The 25,023-nt window shown below is 40.9% G+C and overlaps 1 protein-coding gene across 3 annotated transcripts in view; it reads left to right on the top strand.

Annotated features, from left to right (window-relative positions):
* Nucleotides 1-12,209: 12,209 nt before the first annotated feature.
* The window catches only part of TPH1 (tryptophan hydroxylase 1), a 32,708-nt gene continuing 19,894 nt past the window's right edge, over nt 12,210-25,023 (top strand). The window contains exons 1-2 of one of the 3 annotated variants that reach the window (XM_027563421.1): nt 12,210-12,260; nt 21,319-21,484. In XM_027563421.1, the coding sequence (XP_027419222.1) occupies nt 21,368-21,484 (117 nt within the window). In that variant the 5' untranslated portion in view covers nt 12,210-12,260; nt 21,319-21,367. Of the gene's footprint in view, nt 12,261-20,022; nt 20,112-21,318; nt 21,485-25,023 lie in introns of those variants that run through there. The other 2 variants (XM_027563422.1, XM_027563419.1) reach the window with 2 other exon arrangements.

The following is a 25,023-nucleotide window of genomic DNA, read 5'->3' as shown; positions in this document are numbered from 1 at the left end:
TTTATCTTTTAGGAAGTCGCCACAGCACTTACAGCCCAAAGGAAACCAGGAGGATCATGCTGCAGAAGCCCTTTGGAGGAACGTGCCAGCTGCTCCGTAACCATGACTTGGCTCTCCTTTGATGGAGAGATTAATAGTTTCTATAATCATATCATCCTGGTTGCTCTGTGCTCAGAGTTTACTCAGACTTGAAAGAAATGGAAATTAATTGAAAAGGAAAAAAAAAAATTCTTCCTCTCTTGCCTCTCCTCGAAACCTGGAAAAGTGATGAGACAGATTCAAGGGTTTGTTGTCAGCTGGAGCTGGTATTTATTTTTTTGCAATTCTGGATATAGAGAACCAGAAAAAAGCAATTGGACAGTGAGGAAGAGGTAGGTACAGGAAGAGAGTCTAATGCCCAAAGGCCTAAATAATTCCAAACAGAAGAGAATCACTGGGCATTGGACCCAAGATACACATGGAAGGTTATCTGTGAAGCCATATGCATCTGCTCCTGGAAATAAATGCAAAGGGAGCAGAAAGCAGGTTTTGTAGCTTATGTGATTGTCATCAAATGAATTGGGTTGGCCTAGTGATTTTTATCTGTGTCTACTTCTACCACAGAGGTGCTTCCATGAATTTATTTGCCACATCCTGAGTTTGGGAAATACTTTGGTTAAAATCTCTCCTTTTCTGCTCTGAAATTTGAGCTCAGTTCTTTTAGGCTGTACCATTGCTTTGTCCCTGGTAGCTCAGATGGCAAAGAATCCGCCTGCAATGAAGGAGACCTGGGTTCAGTCCCTGGGTTGGGACGATCTCCTGGAGAAGAAAATGGTAACCCACTCCAGTATTCTTACCTGGGAAATCCATGGACAGAGGAGCCTGGCGGGCTACAATCCATGGAGTCTCAAAGAACTGGATACGACTGAGTGACTCACACTTTTACTTTCATCACTTTGGACCAGTTCTCTCACCCTATATGCTAGTATTGATTTCTGTTAACGTTGCTGTTGAGCCTTGAAGTGTTTCAGTAGCAGAGGATTTAGTCTTCTGTGGGAGAACATGGATGTTCATAGAACACAGGTCTCTTTGTCACTCAAGCCAGGGATAAACTTCCAATATATGATCAGTAAGTGCTTTGTTGCAGTTCACTGAACCAGGAAGAGAGAAACTGAGTTGTGAATAAACACTTCTCATTGGTGAATGCCATTTTATGAAAGTTGTCATGTGTTGAACTTGCCATGTGTTTAGCACAATGCTCAGTGGGGTTAAGAAGTTGACCATTCAGTACAGGAAGAAAACAAAGTTAACAGGCGTTTATTCTGTCTCCAAAAATCAGAGTCCATGTCTCTTCTGAAACGACTTACTTTTACTTCTCAAAGTTACATGCTAGTCAGAGATTGGGGCTCTCTTGAGGCTTACATAACTCTAAGAGATATATAGGTCTCTTTATGGGTAGAGAGTTCCCTGCAGTTAAATGCAGGCCTAATAGCAAGCTCCCTTCCACTGTTGCCCATCCGCCATCACAGTTAAGGACATCAGATACATACTTGCCCCCGTTCTCATGGGACCACATAAGGAAAGCATCTCCAGCCCGGGGCTTGACTCCATCCCTCCTGCAGAGGGAGGCTCTGAGAGCTTGCGAATATGCCAGCAGCCCTGCTGTAGCAGGACATGGTGATGCCACAGCAGAGGCTGGAGAGGACGAGGCCTTGATCCAGGAGGTTGAAGCAATGATGTGTATGTAGGAGACTCACGGGTTTGTTGCCAGTGGGAGCTGAGATGAGGCTAGTCACTCGGGGAGCACTGTGGAGCCTGACGCAAACCCAACAAGATAAAATGCTGAATTTACAGAAACTAGGACACTACCTCAAGTGAGGGTGAAGCAACAAGCACCCTGGAAGCCAAGAGGTCCAAGTAGAAAAGGACGATCTTCACATCTACCGTGACATCTTGGCTACACCCCTCCTCTATGTGCCTGGACAGCATCTTAGGAGGCAGCTGTGTGACGCCAGCCTTTTTTATTTCTTTCTAATTAAAGATTGCAGTCTTAAAGGACCTCTTTAAATTATTGGACCAGAGTGAATTTCATTGGAATTGGATCTTTGGTTTTTAAATTTTCCTGCTACTAACAGATAGAGATTCAGAGAAATATCAGCTTTATTATGGTAACAAAATGAAGCTGTTACTTTTTCTTTCCCTATCAGAGTACCAGTGTGAATTGAATTTTGAGACCCTGTAACGGAGAAGGCAATGGCAACCCACTCCAGTACTCTTGCCTGGAAAATCCCATGGACGGAGGAGCCTGGTAGGCTGCGGTCCATGGGGTCGCTAGGAGTTGGTCGGGACTGAGCAGCTTCACTTTCACTTTTCCCTTTCATGCAAAGGAAATGGCAACCTACTCCAGTGTTCTTGCCTGGAGAATCCCAGGGACCGGGGAGCCTGGTGGGCTGCCGTCTATGGGGTTGCACAGAGTCAGACACGACTGAAGCGACTTAGCAGCAACATGAAGAAAGAGAGGAGAAGGAGTTGCCAAAGTTTTAGCAGATAAGTGAGAATCCTTACAGATTCCTTTTGGAATTTCTGCAGTCAGATATACTCAGTGTTTCTCTGCGTAGATTCATTTCCAAGAAAACAGAGGAAGACAATAGATGAAAAAGATATTTCATTACATTTCAGGAGGCTTGCTGACTGACATCTTTTGTATCTAGAATCTGTAGGGACCACCTAATATGTATGGCGGAGCCATGAAGGATCTTTATCATGGGGTGAAACCCTGTGTTCCTTTAAAAGCTGGCCTATCTAAAGGAAAAGAGAAACTGGAGAATTCCAGATCTAATACACAACCAGTCTCCTATGTGAAACAAGAGAGACTGCTTAAGTAGAGTTCATTTATTCATTCAACAAGCATTTAGCAGTTGCCAGCTACATGAAGTCACAATGCTAAGTGCTGGGGATACAGTGCTTGGGATGTGACATTTGCTCCACAAATGTTAAATAAGTGAATAAAAACTATGCTCCATTTCCAGAGGGAGGCTTACCTGAAGCTGCTGCTGCTGTTGCTGCTAAGTTGCTTCAGTCGTGTCCGACTCTGTGCGACCCCATAGACGGCAGCCCACCAGGCTCCCCTGTCCCTAGGACTCTCCAGGCAAGAACACTGGAGTGGGTTGCCATTTCCTTCTCCAATGCATGAAAGTGAAAAGTGAAAGTGAAGTTGCTCAGTTGTGTCCGATTCTTTGCGACTCCATGGACTGCAGCCCATCAGGCTCCTCCGTCCATGGGATTTTCCAGGCAAGAGTACTGGAGTGGGGTGCCATTGTCTTTTCCTAATGAACTTAAATCAGTGGTTCCCAAACTGATGCACCTAGAAATGACCTAGGGGAATCTTTAAATCTTTAAAAAAAGATTACTGATGCCCAACTCTCACCTCTAGACATTCTGATTTGTATGGGGTACAAACTGGGCATCAGGATTTTTAAAGCCCCCCAAGTGGTTCTCACATACAGTGAAGTTTGGGGACCACTGGTTTAAGGACCCTTCACTTGCTTGGGCCTCTTCCAGGACCATTGTATTGATTGGATTTCACGACCAGCACAAAGTTTATGACGTCATAGCATTTCCAGTGCAAGGGCCTTTTCAAGAGACACACTTGTCTTTTTACTGTGTGCCTGGAGGTCTGTACCTCACCATCCCCGGCTCCTTTTCCTGGAGGAGTTGCCTGGTGATGCTTATGAAGCTGATTTAAAGCTCTACAGAATTCACTCAATGACTTCATTACAGAGACAAACAATAACCATGTCTGCTGCACATGGGGACCAGTTGGCAGAGAGCAGGGCTGTGTGCCGCACTTCCTCTTCCTTGCCTTTGGCCAGGTACCCACCTGGGAGGCCACCTCCATGACCTCAGTAGGGTGAGCACGACCACAGCCTATAGAGAAAGCAGTAGAGCACTTCGCTGTGCAGCCGCTGATGAGAGGCTCTCAGTGGTGTTTTGAAGTGGCTCTGAACTTGCCACGTGGCTGTGTGATCTGTATTTACCCATATCATCCACAGGGTGCACAGGCTGCTCGGGGTTCTCTGAGGCTTCCTTTTCCTGGTCATGCTTTGGTGTGAGTCCTCTTGGCCCCTTCTGTTATTAAACACCTACTTAGCAGGTCACATTCAAGTTATTGATGCATCTGATTATCAGTGTCTTTGTTGCACTCTGAGGAAAATATTATGTAACACATAAGCCAGAGCCCCCAGTGATGACTAAAGGCAGATTAAGGGCATGGCTGCTTCTGTCTCTGTAGGGAAAGACTGGGGCTTTTTGGATTAAATTCTGCTGTAATAGCATCTATAGTCTTCTAATATCTGGCACTTAAGAAAATGTGCCCCCAACTAACCTCTTCTGGGGTGAGATCCAGGGTATAATTGCCAGCTAGGTAGATTTTCCCATGTCTCCTTTCTGATCCTGTGGAACTCCAAGGGGGCATTCCTTGTCTGTTCGAATGGTATACCTTCCTCTCTTGACTCTTCCAAGTGGTCACTTTTAGAGTCTTTCAGAATCTTCCTGATAATGGGAAAGCTGGGTCACACTATCTTGAGCTCAGTTGGAGCAAAGGAGAAGGGACGTTAATCATCAAGTTTGCTCGGTTTTTCCTGATGTAGGCTCAGTGATACCCTTTCATAGAAGCTTCAGAGATCATTAATTAGAAAAATGGTACTGGCTTTTCTTTCTGCAGCCCCAGCTAATGCTGTTTGACTTGTAGGAGGAATGACTAGTTGTGTTGAATGAGAGGAGCGATGATGCCTCTTTAAACAGTACAAAGCAAATGTTAGGACAGCAGCGGGGGTGGGGGGAACCGAGTATGCCCAGGCAGGGGGGCCCGTGTCTCCAGTTGTTTCTCAAGCTGTAAGATAGTCTCTTTCGTCCTATAAGTCTGAATAACCAGCACGACCTTGTAGTTAGTGGCATTTTTTCACACTTTGATTTATTAACTTGAGCAGGCATGCTGCTTTGCACAACTTAAGGGAGCACCATTTGCATTGCCTTTTATGCAAATCTTGCTTCCTGGATTTGGACTGTCTTGGGTCTTTCAGATGGTATTTGTAATTACCTCTCAGCAATGGACTAGGAGGTTTCCATATGACTCAGAGCCCAAAGCCAAAGAAGTGTAGAAATCTGAAGAAACTAAAAAAAGAAGTCCTTTGGATTCCTTAGTCAATTTTTTTTTTTTTTTTTTAATTTGGTGGTACATCGAGGTGAGAAATTCTCTGGGTTAAGTGAGGTCTTGGATTCTGGCCCTCCTCTGTCGTTCCCTGTGTGACTTCAGGCAAGCTGTAATGCACAACAAGTAAACGGTTTTGTCATGACCAATACTGTTTGGACTGCTTTGTTCACTGTGTTAGAAATGACCCCAAGCCAGCATCTCTTGGAGTAACGTGTTGAAGCAAGAATGTTCAAATGATAACCAGGGTTTCCAGTTGTAATTTTTATAAGTGGAATTGAGAATTGAAACAGATCTGGAATAAAACTTGCGTTAAAGCTGTGTCTCAACAGACTAGTACACAACTCTGCCCCATAAAGCCATGTGAGTGTTACCAGAGATGTGTGATCCCTGAAGACACCATGGTGTGAAGATTACTGTTTTTGGAGGGAGATTTAGTAGATTTAGATCTTGAGGACTCAAAAGATTATGTGTGGCCTGATCTCTCTCATCCCTTGGCATCATCAAATGAATTCCATTTGAAAATGGATAGAACCCCATATGGCTTCTAACATCTGAGGTCTTACTACACAAAAAAAGAGAAAGCCCTCCATACATTCCATACAATATACACTCAGATGTGATATATTATTTAATATATCAAAACTCAAAACTGAAAATTCAGCATGACTTTGGCTATCTTAGAAGTATGTTATCTTGGGACTGCAACTTTTAAAAAATAATTGTGCAGATTGTGAATGCTATTTTTCAACTCAATAAAGTATTTGTATTAAGACATGTATTTAAATGTTCCTGTCTCTGGTGATATTCTACTTTATATTGAAGAGATTTAAAGAAAGGGAGAAAGAAGGAAACTTGCAGTTATTGAGTGCTTAGTGTATGCTGGGACCTGATCCCTGAACTGGGGAATTTATATACATAGTCTTATTAATACAATAGTTTCACAAGGGAGATTATATCATCTTTGTTTTCTGGATGAATAAAAGTTCAGAGAGGTTAAGAAAATTTTTGATGATCACAGAGATAGTAAGTTGGAATTTGAATCAAAATTTGTCTGACTATACAGCCTATTTCTTTACCTAAAAATTCTCCTTTTCCTATATCTATCATACTAAACATGGGACTGCCATAGTATGAAATGCTCTGTGAGCTTTACTTATTCTTTTCCCGAAGAGACACATGAAATGACAAAGACAGTAAGTAAGTCTCCAGAATTGGAACACTTTTCCTTGTGTGAGTATTCTGGAAATATAATTAATACCAGACTGCAGGGAGATCCAACCAGTCCATTCTGAAGGAGATCAGCCCTGGGTGTTCTTTGGAAGGAATGATGCTAAAGCTGAAACTCCAGTACTTTGGCCACCTCATGTGAAGAAAAAGACTCTGATGCTGGGAAGGATTGGGGGCAGGAGGAGAAGGGGACGACAGAGGATGAGATGGCTGGATGGCATCACCGACTCGATGGACATGAGTTTGAGTGAACTCTGGGAGTTGGTGATGGACAGGGAGGCCTGGTGTGCTGTGATTCATGGGGTTGCAAAGAGTTGGACACGACTGAGGGACTGAACTGAACTGAACTGAACTGAGGTCTTTCTAGAAAAAAAAAAAGTCAAGGATTTACTTCAAGAAAATAAAATATGAATTTATGGTAAATTTAGTCCTTGGTTTAATAAAAAATGGGAGGCAAGCTTCGGGTATGGTTGGTTCCAGACATTCAAACAAAGTCATTAGTCCTAATTTCTCTTCATCTTTCAGTTGTCTCTTCTTCATGTTGGTGTCCTTCTCCACTGGCTAACTTTCATTAACTCCAGGCTTTTATCCTCCAAGGTTAAAAAGATAAGAAAGAGGATCTTTTTCTGAATTATAAATAAGTCATAGGCCTGATTTGCATGGGCCCATATCAGATCACGTTACCATCGCTGAACTGATTAATCTGGCTAAAGGCTTACAATTCTCTGATCAGCAGTTTAGAGTCATGTGACTACCCTAGAACTGGTTGGAAGGTAGGTAGAATAAAATCTACCCAAAGCAAATGGACTGAGACTAGGAGAGGTATGGATCTCCAGAGGAAAACTGGGGTTCTGCTAATGGAAGAAGAGAAAATAGATGCAAAGCGTAAAAACAGTAGTATCCTCTACAAGCAATGAACCAATAAATCAGGAAGTTTGTTAATTAATATCAAATAATCACTGGTAAAAGTTGATAGGGTGTTTGTTACAATTGTTAAGTGTTAATGTATGAACATTAGCATTTAAGTATGTTAAGCATTCAAAGATAATTACTACTGAAATAAGAAAAAAATGTGGAACCACTACTTAAAAAAGAAAGAGACCAAAGAAAATTTGATCTATCCAGCCATTTAAAGCATTTAAAAGCTGGCATACTACTGGGAAACTCTCCCTTTGGGTGACAGCCATGGCTTGAGATGGCAGAGCAACAGGATGAAGTTGTTTGAATCCCTGAGTAACCACACAGAACCACATGGAGGGGAGCTTCCCCAGAGAGTCACCCAATACGTGGTGGACTTAGAGCGAGAGAGAAATAAACCTTTACTATGTTATGATAATAAAAGGATAATTCATTACTATAGGATTGCTTCCTCTGCCTTGATTATTACATACCCCCAAATGAAAAATTCACATTCTTTTCAAATTTAATATAACATCCATAAGAGATAATGTGATGAGCCACAAAAGACATCCTAATAAATTTTTCTAAGTAGAAATCATACAGATACATTCTCTGACTCAGGTGCAATAAAGAAAAAAAAATTTAGAAGGAAAAGCAGAACATAACCACAAGGAAATTAAAAAAAAATTGGGGGGAAAAGATTCAGTACTAAACCCAGGAAGAGGCAGAAAACTGTAAAAGACTAATATTGACGTTGAAAAGGTAATAAAAGAACTACCCCATCTCTACTTCAAGGCAACAGAAAATGGTGGAAAATTTCTGAATTATTTCTACAGAGACAACAACTGGATAAGAAAGTCATACACAAAGGAACTATGTGGTGACCGTTTAGTCGCTTCAGTCATGTCTGACTCTTGTGACCCCATTGACTGCCTGCCAGGCTCTTCTGTCCATGGGATTTCCCAGGCAACTGGAGTGGGTTGCCATTTTCTTCTCCAGGGGATCTTCCTGACCCGGGAATCAAACCCGGGTCTCCTGCATTGCAGGCAGATTCTTTACTGACTGAGCCAGAAACTATAGACCAGTCTTATTTATTCATATGGATGCAAAAATTCTAAACAAAATACCAACAAACACAATTTAACACCGTATTAAAAGATATATGAATCATATATCATTTGAGCTTCCCAGGTGGCACTAGTGGTAAAGAATCGGCATGCCAATGTAGGAGATGCAAGAGACAGGTTTGATCCCTGGGTCAGGAAGATCTGGAGTAGGAAATGGCAACCCACTCTAGCATTCTTGCCTGGAAAATTCCATGGACAGAGGAGCCCAGAAGACTACAGTCCATGGAGCTACAGAGAGTTGAACATGACTGAGCAAACACACAAAATATATATTAAAAAAAACATAAAACCATCATGATCAAGGTGAGTTTATCCTATGAATGCAAGGATAAGTTAACATTAGGAAATCTCATGTGATTCACTGCATTGCTGCTGCTAAGTCGCTTCAGTCGTGTCCGACTCTGTGCGATCCCACAGACGGCAGCCCACCAGGCTCCCCCATCCCTGGGATTCTCCAGGCAAGAACACTGGAGTGGGTTGCCATTTCCTTCTCCAATGCATGAAAGTGAAAAGTGAAAGTGAAGTCGTTCAGTTGTGTCTGACTCTTGACGACCCCATGGACTGCAGCTTACCACGCTCCTCCGTCCATGGGATTTTCCAGGCAAGAATACTGGAGTGGGGTGAATTCACTGCATTAATGGACTAAAAAAAGAACTCAAATCAGTAAATGCCAACAATTTGATAAAATTTGTAACATCTGTTTCTAAGAAAAATTCCTTTATAATCTGAAATAAAAGAAAATTTCATTAACATAATACCTGTAGCAGATAGGATTCTTTATTGAAACAGAAACATTTGCATTAAAGTCTGGAACAAAACAGGATGTTATTATTGAAAATTACTCTGACAGCCCGACTAATAGAATAGGATGAAAAACAAATAAGTATAAGATTTAAATATTAGAAAGGGTCAAATTGTTATTTTTCATAACTTTTGTTTTTCATCAGTCTTTTTCTTGTCAAAACATAAAGGCAGAAAACTGAATTTCATTGATTATTAAAAGGCAAATACTCCTGTTTCCATCGCCCAATTCAAGAAACAACTTTGTCAGCGAACCAGATATCCTAGCTCTATATGGCCTCCAAACCATTCTACTCACTTAGGATGATCTTTTTTCACTTATTTGAAAAGTACTAAGATGTTTTGCAGATGCCTTTTCAGTGGATATGATTATATACCTAGGAAATAAGGAGGCTCACCTGACTGACCTATTAGAACTAATAAGATCAGTGGGGTGGACTTCAGCTCCTACAGTTATCTTCTCACTTCCTTAAGTCATCCATTTCTTCTGCCCTACTGGATCATTCTTTCTCTATCATCTCCTACTTAAAAAAAAAAATCCTTTCCTTCACCTCATATTCTCCTCCAGTTTCTACCACATTTTTTATGCTCCTCTCTACAAGAAACCTCCTGAAGGAGCTGACATTATTTCTGAAGCCTAATCTTACCTCTTCACATAGAAAGTGGATTCCCTGTGCCATACATCACTGATGTTGCTTTTGTTGAGGATCCCAGTGACTTCCCTGTTGCTGAATCCAGGGGTGACACTTCTGTCCTCAACTTGGAGAGTAGCATTAAAGGCAATTGAAAGTCTCTTAAAATTTTTTTCTTAATTTATTTTGATTGAAGTAGAGTTGATTTACAATGTGTCTTTTTCTGGTGTATAGTAAAGTGATTCGGTTATATTCTTTTTCATATTCCTTTCCACTATGGTTTATTACTGCCGAGGAACACAGGGGACCTCTAGAAGCCAGGAAAGGCAAGAGAACAGATTTTCTTCTGGAGCCTCCAAAAGGAACATAAGCCAGTTGACATCTTGATTTTAGATCAGTGAAACCCATTTTGGATTTCTGACCTTCAGAACTATAAGATAATAAATGTGTGTTGTTTTAAACCACTAAGTTTGTTGCAAATTGTTCCAGCAACCATGGAAAATGAATACATTTACTGAGACAGCTTCTTTTCTTCAAGTCTTGATTAATTTACCTCTTCCATAACTTCCATGGAAATGTAATTTTCTCATTCTATGATATCAGTTTCATATTAATTATAAGCTTTTCTAATTAGGCAAATATATATATATATATATAATTTTTCTCCAACTGATAGTTCTTTCTCTGTGCCTTGTCAGAGTGTATGAATTTAATTTAAATTGTATCATTAGCTCCGGTGAAAATTCTTCTTTGGTGGAATTCCAAGCACAATGTTTGAGATGTTTTGGGGAGAGTCAGCATCCCCTTAGAATTCTGTCAGAGAAGTGGGAAAGCCCAAATGCATGCAAGCTCCCAGGATTGTAGGAGCTGAGTACGTTCAGTGAGGTCCAGAGACTATCCCTGCTTCTTGCAGACCTTCAAAGTGACCTTAAATAGATTTATATCAATTACTCAAAATTTTTCACATAGAGCTAGTGCCCAAATTGTTCTCCTGAGTTCTTTGAATGACTTGGCCCCATCCCTCTTTTTTAACAGAGGTGTTTCAAGCGCTCCCATAGACCCAACTTTAGGAAAGCTGTCTTTGACCACAGCTTGATTCTGAAACGTCTGTACCTGGCTAGTGTTTTTCATGAAATTGTAGTAAAAACACCAGATTTAAAGTCAGAATACTTTTGTTTAATTTGTGATTCTATTTACCAGCCTGTGCCAGAAAAGGGTCACAGAACCTCTCTGAGCCTGAGTTTCCTTATCTGTAAAATGAGGATAATATTTATCTCATAGAATTATTAGGCAGATAAAAGGAAGAGTGCACTTGAAAGCAGTAGATGTCCTGCATTTTAAAAATATATCCATATTCAGCAATGAAAAGGAACAAATTACTGATAGGCAACAAAATGGATGATATTCAAAAACACCATGTTAAGTGCCAGGAGCCAAAAAACACATGCCAGTATAATTCCATTTATATGACATTCCAGAAAAAACTAGACTGACATAAATTACATCAGTGGTTGTCAGGGGTTGGATGTAAGGGGGGAGAAGTGAAACGGGAGCTTTTTTGAGGTGAGAAAAATGTTCTGTATTCTTTTCCTTTGGTGGTTACACAACTATATCTGTCAGAACTCAGAAATGTACATCTCAAAAGGGTGAATTTTACTGTGAGTAAAAGATACAACAAACTTGAGTTAAAAAAAAAATGAAGCACATATATAGCCTTTTGGGACAGGATGTTATGGACTGAGTGCTCAATCAACAAGTACTTTAGTCCAAAAATTTGACCTTAGTGCCATGTTGTTAACGTACGATTTTCTGCTAATACAGCGTGCTCACCTGTTTGCAGCTTTGAAGTTTTTTAAATTGGAAAGGTACTGAGCACTTCTTAAAAGGTCAATTGCCTTGTTTTAAGGAACAAGGGAAGTCACCAAAACGATAAGGCTGGGCTGGACTATTAACCTAAGAGCACATATTCTGGGAGGTGGGGTGGGGGTGGGGCGGCGGATTCCTGCTTCAGTTGCCAATCAGGAAAAGCAGTGCAAACCTACGATGTGTCAATAACGGATGTTATCTTGATTTGGAGGGAATTTCCAGCTCGATTGCTTAATATTGGTCGGACTTCTGTAGTTAAGGATGGCCTCACATTAGTTTAATTAAAAGGCTAAGGCGTGCGAGTCTCCGCGCAGGCTGGCAGGGACCGTCAGCACCCAGAGGAGGTCAGCTCCTTGGGTGCCCCGCCAACCCCCGCCCGGCAGGCGAACCCTTTCCTCATTGGCCACTGCACGGTCGTCTCGGGCGCCCATTGGCCGGCTCTGACGCCCGCCTCTATAAGAGGCGGGCAGCGCGAGGCTGCGCGCGGACCCAGCTCACAGCTAAGCTGCCCTCGAGGTGAGTGGGTTGGTGCCTTCCCGTCGGGATAAGGGACCACCGTCGAGGATCTGGGGGCTTTGGGCTGGCTCGGGGAGAGGCAGGATCATCCTCCGGGAGGTAAATGCTCGTGGAGAGCTGGGTCTGGGAAGTCGAAGTTGTGCTCCTGTGGTCACTGATTCTTCTCCCTTCCACCTACTCTCTTTGGGGCGAAAAGATACTATTTTTGAGGACCTTCTGAGTGCCAGAAACAGGCTTTTTACATGTCATCTGATTTCACCTCCCCATCAAACCCTGTGAAGCAGACATGTCTTGAATTTTACAGATGAGGAAACTGAGGTTGAGTTGAACCCAAGCGTTCATGATTCCTCTATGCTAGCAGAAACACGCGCTCTTCTTTCTCTTCCATGTCAAACGGCAACATCTCTTTTTTTCCTTCTACTCCTACAAAGGGAACCTTCCCTTAGACACTCCCAAAGAAAAGGGAGTCTCTGATGCAAAGCCTCTCAGCATCACATCTTATCACCTCCACCCCAACACGGGACTAAGAGCTCCAGTAGGAGGTTGCAGCTAACAAAGAGGCATTGGACCTAGTAGTTCAGATCCTGTTAATAGTCGAGGTAAGAGTAATCTTGCCTCTGGCCATTTGGTTTACAGAGGTTTAAAATTAACTCCCCACTGATGCTCTACTCTAATTGACTTAGGGCAAAAAGACTAGAGTTGAACTTTCGAACCCAGTGAAAGTTTACACCTGTCAATTAATTCTCAAAGAAGGATGGAATTCACTTATTTGGTTTAAAAGTAGAAGTGAGCACAGCTTAAAGTAACTATACATGGTTCTGTAAAGCTATAATCTGTGACCTATGAAGTTCACTGGAGTTCATTTATAGATGTATTATTGTCAGATTATCTTCAGGCAGGGATGTATCTTCTATTACCATTTTGTTTGCTGGTACCTTTATTTCCTGAAATAATGTTTTTCACATTTTCATATTTTATTTTTTATTTCATCTTTACTTTTATCCTCATCCCCTTCCTCCATTCATAAAAGAACATCAAGGTTCTCTGGAGGGTTCTCTTCTTTCACACCAGTCTTTCCAGAAGCTTTTAATTCTGTCTTCAAATAGCATCCATGCTTTCAAAATACTTATTTAATAGTGCTCTGTGCTTCCTAGATCATAGAAATTTAAGTTACACTGTTACTGATTAAACTGCTGCTGCTGCTGCTGTTAAGTAGCTTCAGTCCTGTCCAACTCTGTGTGACCCCATAGACGGCAGCCCACCAGGCTCCCCCGTCCCTGGGATTCTCAAGGCAAGAACACTGGAGTGGGCTGCCATTTCCTTCTCCAGTGCATGAAAGTGAAAAGTGAAAGTGAAGTCACTCAGTCGTGTCCGACTCTTAGCGACCCCATGGACTGCAGCCTACCAGGCTCCTCCATCCATGGGATTTTCCAGGCAGGAGTACTGGAGTGGGGTGCCATTGCCTTCTCCGACTGGTTAAACTAAATGGAGAAAACAGTCAGTGTAAACACCCTGACCTCTTCTATACCAAGGGCATGTTGGACTTCAGACCACCTTCTTGGTATGTGTCCATTATTTCACATGGCAGGTTCCTATATGCCAGTGTATCTTTAGTCCGGTCAGGAAAGGTGATAGGAGAATGGCTCACTGCCTCTCACAGAAAAGCGGAAAGTACCAGTTGGCACTGGCTTATTAGAGTGTTGCTTTCAAAGTAAAATATACACTTCTTCATGAGACACATGTCCAAACAAGTGTGACTCATTGGACACCTCATAAGCTTTTATCTTACTAGGCTAATATGGTGGGCTTTGCCCCTGAAGGAGTAAGAGGGGGTAGGCAGCCTGAAGGGGGAAAGAAAAAAAGTGACAAGGGGAAAATGTTGAGGTTCTGAAAGGGGTTTGGGAGTAACAATAAAGACAATAAAAATGCTTCATAAGTTCTATCAGGCCCAGATGTGGCCGAATTTTAGTAAAGGTCAGAGCCCTATGCTTTGAAGTTGATTTTGGGGTGGGAGCTGGGGAGTGGGGAGAACTCTTTTCTTCTAGTTTCTTAGCAGAAGTCCCTTTTGAGAAACTTCATTCTTATATTGACTTAACAAGAGGGATAGGAATATTTCCAAATCTCAGTATACAAAATGCCTTACCTGTCATAAATATTCAATTAATGTAGCCTTCACCTTCCTCTATCCCCACGCATTAGGCAACACTAGGTCCATTTCAGAACCAGGGAGAAAAGAAAGAATTATGAAGCCCAAAATGATGGATTAGCTATGACCATTAGTACCTTCTTACAGTGGCTCCTGCCACAGGAGGTTAAGGGTCAGTTTTGAAATGTGAAAGAAAATCTTGATACAGTTTGATATGAAGAGTTGCATTCTAAGCTCTGAGGGATTGTTGAAGGATGAACTATCAGGAGATCTGAAATTCTGTTGGTGTTACCACTGACTGGCAAAAACATCGTTTTTCTTTCCTGTTTTCTGTTCCTTGCTTGTTGTTAAAGTTTGCTTATATTATAAAAACAATGGTAGACCAGGAAATAACTTATATTTTCAGAATGCTGTTACTTCAGCATGTTACGGTGATAATATGAGGGAAAATGGGGACTCAGTAAATATAGACTTACCCAGTAAATTGTACTTTGGAGTCTTCATCTGTTTGTTTGCAAAAGAATTGCTAAATTATTCACTTGAGATTTGGAACTTAATACACTTAGGGGTTTCATAGCAAATAAACAAATAAAACCGAAAAACACCTTAAGACAAAAGAATACTTAAATTTTATGCCAATTTTTCCATGTGCTTTCTATGATAAGAAGTAGCTTTATAACTATCTTGTGAAATGCTTAATTCCCAGGGAAAGAAAAGTTTATAGCCAGGGAAGTTTAGAATATCAATTTTGTTATGTTTAACATTTTTTTTGAAAGACTGGAAAATGTGGGATGCACTTCCCATTGTTAGAGCTAATATTTACTAAGTACAGAGATCACATTGCCAACATCCGCTGGATCATGGAAAAAGCAAGAGAGTTCCAGAAAAACATCTATTTCTGCTTTATTGACTATGCCAAAGCCTTTGACTGTGTGGATCACAATCAACTGTGGAAAATTCTGAAAGAGATGGGAATACCAGACCACCTGATCTGCCTCCTGAGAAATTTGTATGCAGGTCAGGAAGCAACAGTTAGAACTGGACATGGAACAACAGACTGGTTCCAAATAGGAAAAGGAGTTCGTTAAGGCTGTATATTGTCACCATGCTTATTTAACTTATATGCAGAGTACATCATGAGAAACGCTGGACTGGAAGAAGCACAAGCTGGAATCAAGATTGCCGGGAGAAACGTCAGTAACCTCAGATATGCAGATGACACCACCTTTATGGCAGAAAGTGAAGAGGAACTAAAAAGCCTCTTGATGAAAGTGAAAGTGGAGAGTGAAAAATTTGGCTTAAAGTTCAACATTCAGAAAACGAAGATCATGGCATCTGGTCCCATCACTTCCTGGGAAATAGATGGGGAAACAGTGGAAACAGTGTCAGACTTTATTATTTTGGGCTCCAAAATCAACTGCAGATGGTGACTGCAGCCATGAAATTAAAAGACGCTTACTCCTTGGAAGGAAAGTTATGACCAACCTAGACAGCATATTCAAAAGCAGAGACATTACTTTGCCAACAAAGGTCCGTCTAGTCAAGGCTATGGTTTTTCCTGTGGTCATGTATGGATGTGAGAGTTGGACTGTGAAGAAGGCTGAGCACCAAAGAATTAATGCTTTTGAACTGTGGTGTTGGAGAAGACTCTTGAGAGTCCCTTGGACTGCAAGGAGATCCAACCAGTCCATTCTGAAGGAGATCAGCCCTGGGATTTCTTTGGAAGGAATGATGCTGAGGCTGAAACTCCAGTACTTTGGCCACCTCATGCGAAGAGTTGACTCATTGGAAAAGACCCTGATGCTGGGAGGGATTGGGGGCAGGAGGAGAAGGGGACGACAGAGGATGAGATGGCTGGATGGCATCACTGACTCAATGGACGTGAGTCTGAGTGAACTCCGGGAGTTGGTGATGGACAGGGAGGCCTGGCGTGCTGCGATTCATGGGGTTGCAAAGAGTCGGACACGACTGAGCGATTGCACTGAACTGAACTAGTTTAGGTCAGCATCTGTTCTAAGAGTTTCATGTATTATACTGCTTCTTCTTATAGCCACAAACTTGGGGCTAATTAGCCTCCATCCAATTTTGCATATAAGGAAATTAATGCACATAGAAATTATAACTTGTCTACATGGATTTGTAGTTGGATTTATTACAGAAATCTGCTTTATCATTTTATATCTCTCTTATTGTTGGCAGTTGTATACTATAGGACAAAGTCACCAATACTCTGTGAGAAAAAAAAAAAAAGTGCATGGTCTTTGAGTGATGGTTAGACACGTAAGAACTGTTTCCAAAGGTTTTCACATCTCTAAGAATGCAAATCTGAGACCATCCCTGAATTTTTAGCTCTAGAGCCACCAATTCAGAATTTCCTGTGTATAATTAAGCTTACCTTAAGAAATGGTCAGTTCCTTTGAAGCTGAAAATCCCTTTTTGGATGTCTTGCTTCCCATCCATAAATCTTTTCTGCTCAGAGACTTAGGGATGGGCCACAAACCATCTCCAACACCTTCAGAATCTCATGGGATATTGGTCACAGGGTTGGTAAGTAGGTGAGGTTTGGTGTGCTTCTCAGATATCATAGCTCGGATCTCAGTATACTGTTCTCTTCTGCCTATTTGTCCTTGCTGGAAAGTCTGTCTCTCCTCCTCCCCCTCATAATAAATCTGTGAATTCCTTTGAGGCAAATAGTCTTCTTTGTCTTTTTCATCTTTACTGCCCTAACACTGACTATAGTAATTCATTCATGTAAATGTGCTTGGGTTGAAATTTTATTTGTTTTACCACTAATAATCATTTGAATCATAGAAAAAATCCACATTATCATTAAGTTTAACTGGCCATTTGGTTTTAAAGCATTTGACACAGAGATTGTCTTAGTTGCAGAGAATAAATTGACACAATTAGAAATATCTAAGCAGTTTTGATTTTAATCTCAATGATTTGATAAGTATTTGTTAAATTTTGAATTTTATATTTTTGGGTAACTGAAGTAGCTTAGTTTCTTCTCTGGGGAAAACACCAGAATACCAAGTCACATTATGTGTTTAAAATGTGTAAGCGAGTTTTGAATGCTGTGAGTTCTGATTAACTGTTTGGTTACTTTGCTGTATTAGAAAAGTTATGTAGTGTGCCCAAGGTCATACACTGACAAATGTTAGGCCAGTGATTAGATATTTCCTTCACTGTTTTGCAGTGTAAATAGTTGAGAAGATGCCAAGGTAGATATCTAGTTCATCTGAGACATCAACTTTCAACTAGATCCTAGGAATTTTGCTCTACTTTTTGTGTTTCTGCACACTTTTAGGGTAATTCTTGTGAAAGCAGATACATACGTTAGCATTCACATTTTCATAGGCAGTTTTCAATATGTGTTCTTACATTTCTAGCTGTGTTACCATGGACAGGTTAGTTTCTCTAAGCTTCAGTTTTCTCATTTATAAAATGAATATAATTCCTATGTCTCTCCACCAAGATTTTTATGAGAATTATATGGGACAATATTAGTGCATGATATATATAGGCATTTGACAAGTATCAGTTTCCTTACCCATCTCTTGGGTTGTTAAAAATGTATGGAATCTTGTCATCATGGCATGGGAAATTCTTTATCTTCATACTCGCTGAACTTATATGTGAAGTCCTTCAACTTAGTATCTGCCTGATAAATATTTTTTAAAACTAAATTTCAAAGGTATCAAAGACTGGATTCTGAAACAGAAAAGTGTACTCCATTGGCAAATTTAGTATCAGACTATTGTTTATGACCATACAGTTGGAAATTCCTGAGCTTTATTTGGTACTTTATAACCTCTATCAAGCCAGATAGGGCTCTTAGGGTTACTTCTTATAAGGTGCCCCCAAATGTTACACAGTATGGGTTTTGAAAAGGGCATTATGGCCAAAAGAGAAAACTTACAAAGTTCTCTGGTCAGAAGGACAGAAATTCATGAAACCCCTCATTTTGCATCAGCCTATAGAAAGCATTTCAAAGCCAAGAATTTAGCTTAATGGAAAATTACCTTGTCCTAACTTTTCTCATTTAGCCTTTCATCAGGCTGGTCATTGTATGGGTACCTGAGATGGGTATCTGGATGGGCATAGAAGATCAAGTCCAAACTCTTCTGCATTAACTGCACAGAGCCTTTTGAAGGATCTGACCCGCTTACCGTGCCTGCATGATCCCTCAGTGCTCTGAAATACTGGGTCACTTCCTGTTGTCTTTCACCTGTCACCTGTCATCTTTCACCTCCTCATGGGCTCTTTCCTCTCTTTTTCTTTAGGAGAGGAATTCAAACACATCTTCAGTGAAGCACCTCTAAATACATAGCGGAAAAATTAATCTAGCCACTGCCATCACTACCATCTGTGTTCTCTGCTACAGTGCTTATCCTTCACATTGTTCTTCTATTTAAGACTCATAGTTTCCTGAGGGTGGGGATCATGTCTGTCACCAGTCTTTCATTTGTTTATTCATTCTGTGACATCTATTCGGTCCCTGTTATGTGCAGAGACTGTGCTGCTACTGCTACTGCTAAGTCGCTTCAGTCGTGTCCGACTCTGTGTGACCCCATAGACGGCAGCCCATCAGGCTCCCCCATCCCTGGGATTCTCCAGGCAAGAACACTGGAGTGGGTTGCCATTTCCTTCTCCAATGCATGAAAGTGAAAAGTGAAAGTGAAGTCGCTCAGTCGTGTTCGACTCTTAGCGACCCCATGGACTGCAGCCCACCAGGCTCCTTTGTCCATGGGATTTTCCAGGCAAGAGTACTGGAGTGGAGTGCCATTGCCTTCTCCGTGAGACTGTGCTAGGTACTAACAATGGTGAATAAAAGCATATATGATCCCTGCCCCCCACGGAACTCATAGGCTAGTTGTAAATACAGAACAACCATATATACAGGTGAGCTACAGCTGCGCATGTGACTGTTGTTATGAATAGGAAGTGTCTGGTGCAATGAGAATCAACACTAGGGGTTGACTTGCGGAGGTCAGGGAAGGCTTCCACGAGTTCGTGAAGTTTGAACTGCGGGGGACTGGAACATAGTCTCTCTGGCTTTAAGCCCATGCTATCCTGTGATACCTGCTCCACAGGCTTGGAACAATGCATGCAAAGTGGCAAAAGGCAGTGAGATTGGTTATGTCAATGTTAAATGCCAGTTCCACTAGAATAATGATGTGAAACTGGGCAATTAGGAAGAATTAATAACCCAAAGAAAACCAATAACCATAAATCTTCAATATGCTCTTTTCATTTACTAATCTAAATCTTATTTCTCAATTGTGTATTTCTCAATTGAGAGTCACCAGTACAAAGTTACTGTACCCTACATCTATCTACTACACTATTCTCACCTTCCCCAACACACATACACACACATACACACATACACAAATATATATGTGTTTGTATAATCATATGGCACTTGTAGGCCAATACTAAAATGGCTTCAGGGCTCATGGCCTAGGGGATTCCACAGTCAGAGAGAAAGCAGATACTTACCTGGAACCAAAATTCTCTGGGCTAGCAGTTATCCATCTAGTCCACCTGTGTCCAGAGCTGTCCAGGCTCTTGAATTTACAAAAGAAATAAAAGGCCCTATCCCTGTTCTGAAGGAGTTTACTGTCTTTTTAGAAGCCATGTATGAGTGACACTTTTGAGGAAAGCCATTCAAGACCCAGTGTGACTACAGTTAACAAATGGTGAGATGTGGAGAAAAGGTAACCCTTCTGCACTGTTGCTGGGAATGTAAATTGGTGCAGCCACTATGGAAAACAGTATGGAAGTGCCGCAAAAAACTAAAAACAGAACTACTGTGTGATCCAGAAATCCCTCCTGGGCTTACACTCAAAGGAAATGAGAACACTACTTTGAAAAGATACACACACCCCAATATTCACAGTAGCACTATTTATAATAGCCAAGATACAGAGGCATATATATATGATTGAATGCAAAAGAAGGGGGCAGCAGAGGACGAGATGGTTGGATGGCATCATGCATTCAATGGACATGAATTTGAGTAAACTCTGGGAGATAGTGAAGGACAGAGGAGCCTTGTGAGAGTTGGACATGATTTAGCAGCTGAACAACAATATATAAATATATATACACACGCAATGGAATATTAGCCATACAAAGAATGAAATTCTGCCATTTGCAGCAATATGGATGGACCCTGAGGGTATGATGCTTACTGAAATAAGTCAGAGAAAGACAAGTCCTGTATATTATCATTTACATGTGGAATCTAAAATATGAAACAAGTTAATGAAAATAACAGAAACAGGCTTACAGATATAGAGAACAACTGGCGGTTACCAGTGGGAGAGGAGGGGAGGAAGGGGCAAAATAGCATAGGAGATTAACAGTAAAAATTACTATCTATAAAATAAATAGGCTATAAGGATATATATATTATACAGCACAGAAAATATAGTCAGTATTTTTTGATAACTTTAGATGGAATATAATCTATGAAAACATTGAATCACGTAAGTTGTACATCTGAAACTAAAAAAACAAGAAGGATCCAGTATAATAAAGTGCTAAAATTGTAGGGGGGGAGGAGGTAGGCTCTCATGGAGGAAGAGTGCTCAGTTCAGACCACAATAGTCAGGATGACTGCAAGAAGCCCACGGGCTTGAGTCACACCCCGAAAGCACTGGATTAGGAGAAAAAAAGAGAAGGAAACTGCCAACATGTATTGTATGCCTATTATATTCTGAGTACTATGCTAGGCTATCTTTTAGCTTATTTTGGTCTCATTATGGCCTTGCAAAGTGTATCTGTACATTCATGTTTTACAGATGAGGAAAACAAAACTTGGTTATTATTATCAAATATTGTCTGAGTTTCAAATATCTGTGTTATCAAACATTGCCTACATCACACAACTTTCTTTTTTAGGTCTTTCTATTTTCATACTTTGTTTTTAGAGAAGTACACCAAACTGATCATGATTGAAGACAATAAGGAAAACAAAGACCATTCCTTCGAAAGGGGAAGAGCAACTCTTATTTTTTCCTTAAAAAATGAAGTAGGAGGACTTATAAAAGCACTGAAAATCTTCCAGGTAAATACTCTCCATATTTTTGCATAAAACTTTTATGAAATGGGTCTATAAGATTATTTGTAAATTCATCATTGGTGGACTACAGAAATGTTTTAAGTATTTAAATTTCTAAAATATTGCTCAGTTCTATTAAGTGGGCAATCAGATCAGATCAGATCAGATCAGTTGCTCAGTCGTGTCCGACTCTTTGCGACCCCATGAATCGCAGCACGCCAGGCCTCCCTGTCCATCACCAACTCCTGGAGTTCACTCAGACTCACGTCCATCGAGTCAGTGATGCCATCCAGCCATCTCATCCTCTGTTGTCCCCTTCTCCTCCTGCCCCCAATCCCTCCCAGCATCAGGGTCTTTTCCAATGAGTCAACTCTTCACATGAGGTGGCCAAAGTACTGGAGTTTCAGCTTCAGCATCATTCCTTCCAAAGAAATCCCAGGGCTGATCTCCTTCAGAATGGACTGGTTGGATCTCCTTGCAGTCCAAGGGACTCTCAAGAGTCTTCTCCAACTCCACAGTTCAAAAGCATCAATTCTTTGGCGCTCAGCCTTCTTCACCGTCAAACTCTCACATCCATACATGACCACAGGAAAAACCATAGCCTTGACTAGATGGACCTTTGTTGGCAAAGTAAATGGATACAAACAATTTATAGAAACAATTTGTTATTTAAGTAATAAAGAAGTGGGGAAAGAAAGATTTACTTCATAGATTCTGAAGAAGCAAATTTTAATTTTAGCTAAATGAATATTCAGATTTTAATGATATCCTTGACATTAATATGTTAAATTATATTTTTATACAGCAAAATAGCAAGGATTCTACAATTATACTACTCCCTACTGTCAGAGCTTCAGTGCATTTGGCACTTAACTACACCTTTGGTGTGAAGGAAAATTGATGTGATGTGTAGGGAAACAATCTGGCAATAAGTATTGTGAGTCTTAAAGTGTTCACACATTTTGGCCCAGTAGTTTTACTTTCATAAATCTGTCTTAAGGAAATTGGGTCAACCAGTTGGGACATGAATATTTACTGAGTGCTAAGTGCACAGTGCCCTGCTGGATACAGAGATGTGGGCTGGAGCCGAGCAGACCCAGTGTCCGTCTCACAGAGATGTGGACTGGAGCCGAGCAGACCCAGTGCCCGTCCTCACAGTGCACACAAGCCAGTGCAGAACACAAACACTGGACAGTTATGTTAGAGAAACGATTGTCGTTGTTGTCTAGTCACTAAGTTGTGTTTGACTCTTCTGTGACCCCATGAGTCCATGTAGCCTGCCAGGCTCCTCTCTCAGGCAAGAATACTGGCGTGGGTTGCCTTTCCCTTCTCCAGGGGATCTTACTGACCCAGGGATTGAACTCGCGATCTCTGCATTAGCCGGCAGATTCCTATCCACTGAGCTTCGCTGGTGGCTCAGATGGTAAAGAATCTGTCTGCAGGGCAGGAGACCCAGGTTTGACTTTCACTTTTTTCACTTTTTCAACCTATAGGGGGCAACCATTTTCAACTCTTTTAACTATATTGTATAGTATTAACTTCCATATTTACAAACAATATGTGTATTCGGCTGCTATTTCTTGATTTTTCCCTTTGTAGATATTACCTATTGGTTTCCTCCAGTGGAAGTAAACATTTAGCTTCCTTGGCACAACTCCCTTTTGCAGAGGCCTCCTCGACTTCCCTTTCCCGCACCTTCCCAGTGTAGTTATGCCCCAATTTTTGGCTATATCAGTCTTTAGTGTTTTCATTATTAAGATTATGTAAATCTTGCTCAGAGAAAAGCCATATTATCCATTATTCTGACTTTTTATTTCTTTATGTACCTGGTTCAATATTACAACATAGTGTTTAAGGGCATAGACTGTGGATTTGGACAGCCTGACTTTGAATTCCAGCTTGAACACTTACTAACTGTGTACCTTTGGGTAAACTGCTTAACCTCTCTGTGCCTCTGTTTCTGTAATTGAAATATCTGATAGGGAATGTCTCATTTATTGCTTTAACTTTACTGGAATTTTCTTGGATCTTCTTGACTAAATTTTTCTCCTGGATGGACTTTTAAATTGTTTGATTATATTTCCTTGCCATATTCCATCAATGTTTTGATTTTAATAGCATTCAATTTTAGATTGATTTAGGAAGTATTGAAATTTTGTGTCTTTTTCTCCAAAAACATAATGTATAGCTTTACATTTGTTCAAGTAATCATTCAAAAAAATTTATGAATGCATTCTTATTATAAAATTTGTAAGAAATAGATTCAGTGAAACTCTTCTTTGCTCCTGATCAGCTCCAGTATTTGTAGCTCACTGTCTTCTATTGGTTCCATGATAGATTGTACATTGCAGGATGAACCCTGCCTATTCCAGTTCCCAACATCCCTGACACTCACCCTCTATTGTTATTTATCAAGTTCATGTTCCCTGATAATTATCTCATCCCTACTTTTACTCATACAAGTCCCTCTTGTTTGGAATCCCACTTCTCCGCTTCTGTTTATTAAGACTCGCCTCAGTTCCTATCTACTTCATAGAAGCTTCTACTTTGTCTAGCTCATGATGCTTTTTCCCTTTGTTGAACATCTTCTGCACCTGAAGCCAAACTATTTGTATTTTCATAGTCTTTCAGGCTCCATAGGTGGCGCTAGTGGTAAAGAATCCACCTGCCAATGCAGGAGACATAAGAAATGAAGGTTTGATCCCTGGGTCGGGAAGATCCTCTGGAGTAGGAAATGGCAACCTGCTCCAGTATTCTTGCCTGGAAAATTCCATGGACAGAGGAGGATCCTGGCGGGCTACAGTCCACGGAGCCACAAAAAGTTGGACATGACTGAGCGCGTGCATGCGTGCACACACACACACACACACACACACACACACACACTTAGTCTTTCATGTGTTAGCCAACTAGATTGTCAACTTCTTGTATGTCTTGTCTTTCTTCATATACTTCACTGCCCTTACCTGGCTACACAGGTGTTCGTGCAGTTAATTTAGATTCGACATGTTAGTATTGGAAGGCATCTATTCTTTCTCATTTTTTAGATGTTGGGCGATTGGTTCTTATGTTTCATGGTTATGTCACCAGGGTTTTCCCTCAGCACCCAAATTGGTAACAGAAGATACCCTCCCCTAGCAGGTTTACACATATGGCACCCACAGCTCAGGATGGCATGGGAAGACATCAGAAGAAGCAATCTGATTCAGCTGGTTACTTGAGTTTGTAGTCTAGGAGACTGGAGGTATTAAACATTTTGTGTTCAAACTGTTCATCTAGTTTTAGTAAATGGATTTTTTCAAAGGAAACTTTTCTTTCTGAAGGACTAGACACCAAGATAACTTTTTAAAAAAGCTAGCCTTTATTTGTGAGAATTTTCAAAGAGTTCTTTTCATCTAGAAGACTAGGTCTTTTGATTTGAATGCTAATCAGTTGTGGAAATCTGGGGGACTCCCTGGTGGGTGTTCATTTCATTTATTAGTTTCTGGAGGGTGAGATGAATTTTTCAAACTGAAAAAAAGTACCTAAAATTTAGGAGGAATTTT

Source organism: Bos indicus x Bos taurus, chromosome 15, assembly GCF_003369695.1.
Source record: "Bos indicus x Bos taurus breed Angus x Brahman F1 hybrid chromosome 15, Bos_hybrid_MaternalHap_v2.0, whole genome shotgun sequence".
Classification (NCBI taxonomy): Eukaryota; Metazoa; Chordata; class Mammalia; order Artiodactyla; family Bovidae; genus Bos; species Bos indicus x Bos taurus.
This window is presented reverse-complemented; position numbering and strand designations above follow the sequence as displayed.